The sequence below is a fragment of the Arachis stenosperma genome, chromosome 10 (genome assembly GCF_014773155.1).
Source record: "Arachis stenosperma cultivar V10309 chromosome 10, arast.V10309.gnm1.PFL2, whole genome shotgun sequence".
Taxonomy (NCBI): Eukaryota; Viridiplantae; Streptophyta; class Magnoliopsida; order Fabales; family Fabaceae; genus Arachis; species Arachis stenosperma.
The window spans coordinates 113,358,767-113,366,962 of NC_080386.1; the positions used below are offsets into that span (position 1 = coordinate 113,358,767).

An 8,196-nucleotide genomic window follows, 5' to 3' on the forward strand; every position below is an offset into this window, starting at 1 on the left:
AACAATGTCGTTGATAAACACAACAACAAACTTATCCAGATATGGATGGAAAATTCTGTTAATGTAATCCATGAATATCGCCGGAGCATTAGTTAGTTCGAAGGACATCACTGTGTATTCAGAGTGGCCATAGTGCGTTCTAAAGTCAGTTTTAGAAATATCCTCATCTTTGACCCTTATTTGGTGATATATGGATCGTAGATCAATCTTAGAGAACACACCGGCTCCCTGTAACTGGTCCATCAGGTCATCAATCCTTGGCAACAGGTATTTATTCTTCATAGTAATCTAATCCAACTGCCGGTAATTCACACATAATCGCATACTCCCGTCTTTCTTCTTCACCAGTAATACTGGCGCACCCCACGGAGATACACTTGGTCGGATAAAGTTCTTACCAAACATATCCTCCAGTTGAGACTTCAATTCGGCCATTTCTAGAGGTGACATCCTATAAGGATCACTCGAGATCGGTTTGGCCCCAGGTACTAACTTAATGGCAAACTCAACTTCTCGGTTAGGTGGAAATTCCTCAATATCATCAGGAAACACCTCTGGAGACTCACACACAACCGGGATTTGCTCCAAGCTTTGAACATCACCCGAAACACCCGCAGATAACAACAATATTCCCTGACATTTGGCCTCAGAACGATTCACTATCATGGAATTCAGGTAGTAATTATTCACCACAACCAGCCCTTCTGTGTCTTTAGGTATAAAACACACTATTTTTGCAGAGTAATCGAGTAGAACATGGTTCTTGGATAACCAGTCCAATCCCAAAATGAGATCAAGACCAGTCATTGGCAAACAAATTAAGTTATGCGCAAAGTCACGCTGTTGTATTCGAAAGGGAACTTGGGGGCACCTTAACCTAGTCACCATAGCCTCGTGGGTGGCATTATATACCTTTAAATCATACCCCATGACTACTATTTTCAAGCCTAACTCATTAGCCTTCTCAAATGCAATAAAGGAATGTGTAGCTCCAGAATCAAACAAGGCATTCAAAGTTTTACCAGCCATCTCACAATTACCTCTGATCAATATCTCTGACCCTTCAGCGCCTACTGAAGAAGTAGTGTACACTCTCCCTGGTTGTTGCACTCTACCTATCTCATACCTCTTCTTCTCTGGGCAACTGTTAGCCAAATGTCCAGGCTGCGCATATGAATAATAGACTCCAGTCCCAAACCTGTATGGCCTGAAATGGTACTTCCCACATCTGTGGCAACTCACATCCTGCTGTGGCTGCTTCCCTGTCTCCTTCCCTGATTAGCATTGGTATTAGGCCTCCTGAAGTTGCTTTGCCCCTGATTGTTCTGAGGGACAAAGCCGCCATGCTTAAACTGTCTGTCCCTAGGTGCAAAATTCCTCCCTGTGGTCCTCTGGAATGGCATCCTCATACTCTCTTTTTCTGCTGCAGCCCTTCTGACACAATCCTCAGCCACCCTGCTCTTATTCACAAGCTCAGAGAACACCCGAATCTCCATAGGTGCTACAAAGCTCTGAATGTCACTCCGAAAGCCTCCTTCATACCTTATACACTTCCACTCAGCAAAGTCCTCAGGAGCTCCCTGACAGATGCGTGAAAAGCGGCGCAACTTCTCAAATTTACTTGTGTACTCAGTAATGGTCATCTGGCATTGTTTCAGCTGAAGCAGTTCAAGTTCTTTGGCATTTCTAACTGAGTTGGGGAAGTACTTCTTATAGAATTTCTCTTGAAACAATTCTCAAGATATCATAACCCCATCAGGCTACAGAATGCACCTCATGCCCTGCCACCAATGCTGAGCTTCATCATGCAGCTGGTAGCTTCCAAACTCAACCTACTGTTCATCAGGAACCTGTTGAGCCTGTAATGCTCGCTCAATACCCTGTATCCAGTTATTAGCATCAGTAGGATTCGAGTTCCCTCTAAAGGTCGGAGGGTGAACCTTCAGGAAGGAAGAAAGTGACATTGGGCCATTATCGCCATTATTGCCATTATTTCTATTATTAATTTAATTTCCCAGGGCTTCAGCTGTCGCTTGCATTGCCGCTGCCATATTGCCTAAAGCAGCCATGAAGTCTACAGTGTTAGGAGTATTCCCTGACGCTTCAGACATATCATTGCCTATTCTGCTTCTACCTCACCCGCGTCCGCGTCCGCGAGTCTACATCTAGTCCCTATACACACCAAACAAGTGATATCAAGTTGATCAGTCTCAATATCGCAAGTTCAATGCTTTAAGTCCCAAATGCATGCTCATGAACATTTATGCCACATATATCAATTAGATATCCTACTAGCACATAAACACATACACAGAGAATGTACAGAAGCACAATCAGTCCATTCTCAGGCTCTATAGGAACGAACTGCTCTGATACCATAATATAACACCCTACTACATAGAGTTTTACGCTTAAGTCGTAGAACAGAGGTAGTGTGGTGTTACGGACCTCTACAAAATAAATATATACATATAATGGTGGAAAAGACAATATGCTAGGAGCCTTGAAAAATAGGTAAAACAAATTCGAAAAAAATGAAAAGTGCAACACTCGAGGAATATGATTACTTGCGTGCTAAGAAATCTAAAAGGAAATGATAAAGATAAGCAAGAGAGTAAAGGAAAGCCAAGAAAACAGCATAACTAGCTCCTGACTTAGCCTACGAAGCCAAGGCTGGCCAGAGAATATATATACATACATATACAGATATCCCAAAGTACTCAGAACTCAAAATAAGGTCCTAGATCTCCCTTAACCTCTATGAGGAACAAAATAAACAAGTTTCTTGGAGAGCAAGCTAAGTATATAGGTCCATTTATATACAATCATAAAACCCAAAATAACCCAGGGACTACTCCGCTTCAAGATCCAGACGCCTAGCGAGGAGCCTCTCGACCTGCATCTGAAAATAACAACACAGTATGGAATGAGAACCGGAGGTTCTCAGCATGGTAAATGTGCCACGCGTATAATAAATAAGGTCTTGGAAATGCCAGAGGTAATCTTAGAACTCCGTCATACAATTGTAAAACCTAATTTTTTAAATAGAAGCCACAAATAGAGGGTAGGTAATCTAAACATGCCTAAACTCACTCAATTTTAAACCTAACATAACACCAAGCCATTTCACCCTTCCTTCGTCCCTCAGTCATCCATAATTCAGCATAGACAAGCAACCAAAACAAGTTCATGCACAAGTAATAAGCAGATAGCGCAAGTAGCAAGTATAACAGGTAGTAGGAGGTATATATTCAATTAGGCAAACCCAGGAAATGCATAGCAATCAAAACAAACAAATGCACATGATACATGCCTGTCCTATGGCTGATGAGGCTCATTTGTCGGTTATCCAGCCAACCCGACAAGTCTGAAAACCTTAGACTGTCCCTCGTCACGCATTCTCATGAGTCTATGCATAGATTTCACAATCAATTATTATTTAAATCACTCAATGGGGGCTATCAAAATCCGGGAATTTATACGTGCCAGGTCACCCTTACAACGTAGGGTCAATAAAGTATCGAGTTTTGACCTAGCTACTGGATTTAGTACTACTCTCATCTTCTCCATATAAGTCATCATTTACTTCTTACTTCACCCCCAAGTTATCTTATTTTCCTAGCTTCACCTAGCTACTGGATTTAGTACTATACCTTAAGTCTAAAAGGAAGAAAACGAAAGTTTAGAAGTGAAAATCTGATTTAAAATGCCAAAAATCCAATTTTGCAGCAAACAAGGGCCACGCGTGCGCATGGGCCACGCGCACGTATGTTGAGAATAGCACGTCACGCTTACGCGTGATCGGCCTCTCACGCGCACGCACGGCTACTCACGCATACGTCGTCAAAATGTCATGCCACGCGTACGCGTGGATGGACATTTTTCCAAAATTGGCAGAATGCCCAAAAAGCTGCATAACTAGTACTTTAACACCTGCATAACACAGTTTTATACACCAAACTTCCGTCGTCCATAACTTTCTCTACAAAATTCTATTTTTCACAAAATTGATATCGTTCAAAAGCTTATAAAACCATCTTTCATTTGAGTAAACCATATTTCCATCCAATATTTGAGGAGCATGTTATGGACTTTCAAAGTTCACCAAAATTTATTTTTTTTACCAAACAACATCCAAACCTCATTTTCACCACATTCATATTCCTTACCCATAAACCTGCATGTTATTAACATATCCAGCCCCAATTCATTAACAACCATTCCCAAACTACCTTTAACTAATTCAACAAGGCATATCCACCAATTTATATCAACATAAACCACATATATGAGCAATCCTTCATTAACATATATCAACCCCTCAACACATATATCAACCCTTCACATATATTAACCCTTCAACATATATATCAATCCTTTATTAACATATATCAACCAAATTCCATTAACATGTAACAACATCAACATCAACCGATCATTAATAAGTCCAAGAGCACATATTCAACAACATCAACAACTCAAGCTCATAAATTCTAATTCAAACTCAGTCATAAATTTATCCAATATCATCACAAAACTAATCATTCAATGCATTTAACCTTTTCAATTTAACCTATGGATCTCTAGCCTAAGTTTTCACAACGCCTTAAATGTTAAACGCGCGAAACCTAAACCATACCTTGGCCGATCACTTTATTCAAACCAAGGCAGCCTCAAAAGCTAGAATACAGCCCCCCAAGCTCAACAAAACCAGCCACAAACCGAGCTTCAATCACTAATAATCCTCCAAATACTCACTTTTCAATTCGAATACATGTATATGAACTTAATTCACACCTAATACATACATATATTCTAAATTCAGATTTTACCTAATGGATTCAAAATTAAATTAAAGTTTAGGAAATCCTTACCGCTCCCACACGCGTTGCAACTCAAACCCAGTAAGCCCTACAAGCTAAATCGAACCTAGAACAACAAAATTGGCAAAATCTCATCATAGGATTTCAATTTCAAGAATAGAAAGGAGATAGAAATTCTGGGGCAGAAATGGAGCTTACTGGTAAAATTGATCCTATAAAAATGTAGAACTCGACGCGTTGGACGCGTGGCTGCGAACGGTGCGGCGATCGGAGCTCGAACGAAAAAGTTGTGGTAGTTGGAAGATTTGTGAGGGTTAGGGAAAGCTCTCTTCTTCCCCCAAAGCTGTTCGGTGTTGTTGTTACTGAATGGGGAGAAAGAGCTTCTGTCCCTTTTTAATTTATGGGTCCGGTTTGGGACTCGGTTCAATTGGTTCGACCCTTTCGGTTCAATTTTAGGTCAAATTTTTGAAATTGGTATCAAAATTCTTGTTTTGATGAGCTCTATCCTATTTTGATGTTAGTTTTTGTAATTTTAATTTTTTTAATTAAAATTCAAATTATTGACTAATTATTTACCGATTTTAGCGGACTTTACATCTATCAAAGATTCGTTAAAAACATTAATATGTTAATTTCTTAAACCATCTAAACTATTAATTATGTAGAGTACTGAATTTGACATTTAATTATATCGAGTACTAGATTTAAAATTTATTAATTTTTTAAATTATATTGCAAAAATATTAATTAATTAAAATATTATTCGTCTCTCACATGATTGGCATATAAAAGATGCAAAAAAAATTTATACATGCCAATGGTAGAGTGAAAAAATTTTATGTATATTTTGTTAATTTATTTTTTATTTAATCTATTTTACATTCAAAAATATTATTTTTTTATTGATTATTAGATTATTGACGTGTAACACAATAAACAAAGATAAGAATTTTGTTAATTGATTTTTTAAATAATCTGGTAATTTAAGATAACAACTTTGCTAATTGATTTTGTTAATATCTTTTTTTATTTTTAATCTATTTTACATTAAAAATATTATTTTTTATTGATTATTAAATTGACATATAACTTTTAAATGTGGCAAGATAAGAATTATGTTATATGTTTTGGTTGTTTCAACTTTTATGATTATTTTTTCTATTTATTGTTCTATGTCATGGACCATGTAAGTTTTAATTTATTATTTTTTTATATATATTCTATTTTAAAAATCATTTTATTTTATCAAGTTTTCTAATTTATTTTATTGTATTTTTTTTACTTTAAAAATTTTAGAGTCTAAAGATTTTCTGTTAAATGATTTCAACCATATAATCAAGAAGTAGTTCAACAGAATAAGTTTGAATTTTGGTAAGTTATTGAGTCTAATCGAAATAAACACATTGAAATACAATAAACAGAATCGTTAATTCAACATTTACTAATAGATAACTACTAGAAGAAAAAAATATTGCATAAATAATAAAAGTAAGTTCATAATATACAAACTAATTTAGACAACAACAAAAAAATCGTAACAGGAGAAAGATATAAATTTTCACCTTTTGTTATATGGTACAAAGATTATATATAATATAATAAATGGTACATGTTCTCATATATAAGAACATGGGACTTAATATTATCCTTTCATAGAATTTTTCTGCCTTAATAAAAGAACTAATATCATTTAGATTTGATATTTATTTTCGTACTTAATAAAAAAACTAATATCATTTAACTTTAATTTTTAACTTTCAAGATACATGAAAAGATGTAATTTTTTATGTATTAGATAATTTAAAAGATACTTATTATATAAGAAGTTAAAAATATTTTAAACTTAAAAAAATTAATAACAAAATTAAATTTGTTCAAAATCGTAGGGAGAATTAGAGAGAGAAAGAAAAAGTTAAAACCTTCTAACTAATTACAAAAAATCACCACCATCGAAACTATTAAATTTGAGTATATTAAGGCCCAGTTTGGATAAACAGTCTAATTAAGCTTCTTTTGACAAAATAGCTTAAACAATAAATGGCTATATTAAAAGTAGCTTATAAATAAGTTATTTTGTGTTTGAATTTTTACTTCTAAAAGTGCTTATTTTATAAAAATGTTATAAAAAGTAGTAGTATTACGATAGAAGCCATTTTTTTTAACTTCTCTATAAGCTCCTAAATAGTTTCTTAAAAAGCTACAATTTACTTTTTAAAAATTGTACCAGACATTAATACTACTACTTTTCATAAGTTATAAGCTCAAAAAAGTTACTCTTGAAACTTTTCAAACGGGCCCTAAGTGGGGTTTAAGAAGTAAATTTAGAACGATGAATCTAAAATTTTTTTATCTCTCTTTATATAGTATTTCACTTTAAGTAACTATTTTTTATGGATAGTTTTCAAATGATGAAGAAAATAATAAGAAGATTCGCATTAGATTATGAAAATTAATCTCATCCTTATAATACGATGGCATTATTTTAAAACATATAAAATAAAATAATAAAGTATAATTTAATTGATGTGCACAATAAAATAAATATGAAACTTATAAAATGGCAGTCAAATGTGGATAGTAATGATTGCCTTCTTTTCTAAGGTATTATATTAAACTGCGGCTTAAATTTATAATTATTAGTTAAAAAACTTACAATTATGTACTATTTTTAATTATTTTAGTTGAAAATAATATATTTTAATATTTTTTTAGGATTATTGGCATCAAATTTTGATAATTTGAAAAAATTTTAAATGCTTTATGTCTTAATTTTTTTTTAGCAAAACTTCAACAACTTATAAAAGTTAACACAATAGATGGTTATAAATCAAAGTGATAAATAGAGTAAAAGTTGCGATGATGATACTTGGTAATAATTAATAATAATCGGATGAAGAGAATGTCGAAGGAGGAAAAAAAATGAGACAGGAGAACAAGATAATATAATAGTGACGATGAAACAATGACATGTATGTATATAGAGAATAATATATAGTAAGAGAAAGAATAGTGTTTAATATAGTAAAAGGATATAATAAAAATATAAATTAATAATTTTGAAAAAAATGAAAATAAAGATAATTTAAAAAAATTAGGTATAAAATAAAAAATATTTTTTATCAATTGAAATTATGAATGAAGATAAAGAGTGTTTTGAATATAAATTTTTATCATTGCTTTAAATTAAATATTATCAAAAAATAAATAAAAAAACAATAACGTTTCTAAATAGTTAATTGTAAATAATGTTTCTAAATCTTTATTTTCATTTTGTTACACATAATAACAACATAATAACTTTGTTTAATATCTTATTTAATTTATAAATTTTATACATTCTAAAAGTTAAATAATTTATAAATTTTTTATTTTT

General features: G+C 33.2%; 1 protein-coding gene across 1 annotated transcript; it reads right to left on the bottom strand.

Annotated features, from left to right (window-relative positions):
• Positions 1–288: 288 nt before the first annotated feature.
• Positions 289–1,643, bottom strand: LOC130957502 (uncharacterized). The gene is made up of 2 exons (XM_057884357.1): positions 1,243–1,643; positions 289–1,144 (listed from the first exon to the last, which is right to left on the bottom strand). The coding sequence occupies exons 1-2, from the start codon at positions 1,641–1,643 to the stop codon at positions 289–291; spliced, it is 1,257 nt and encodes a 418-aa protein (XP_057740340.1).
• Positions 1,644–8,196: the final 6,553 nt, after the last annotated feature.

What these genes read in the sequence shown, in the direction of transcription:
- LOC130957502 (XM_057884357.1), bottom strand. Translation starts at nt 1,643, where the DNA reads ATGACCATTACTGAGTACACAAGTAAATTTGAGAAGTTGCGCCGCTTT. An exon ending in GGAAGCAGCCACAGCAGGAT is followed by an intron (nt 1,145 to 1,242) that starts GTGAGTTGCCAC and finishes TTTGGCTAACAG; the next exon opens with TTGCCCAGAGAAGAAGAGGT.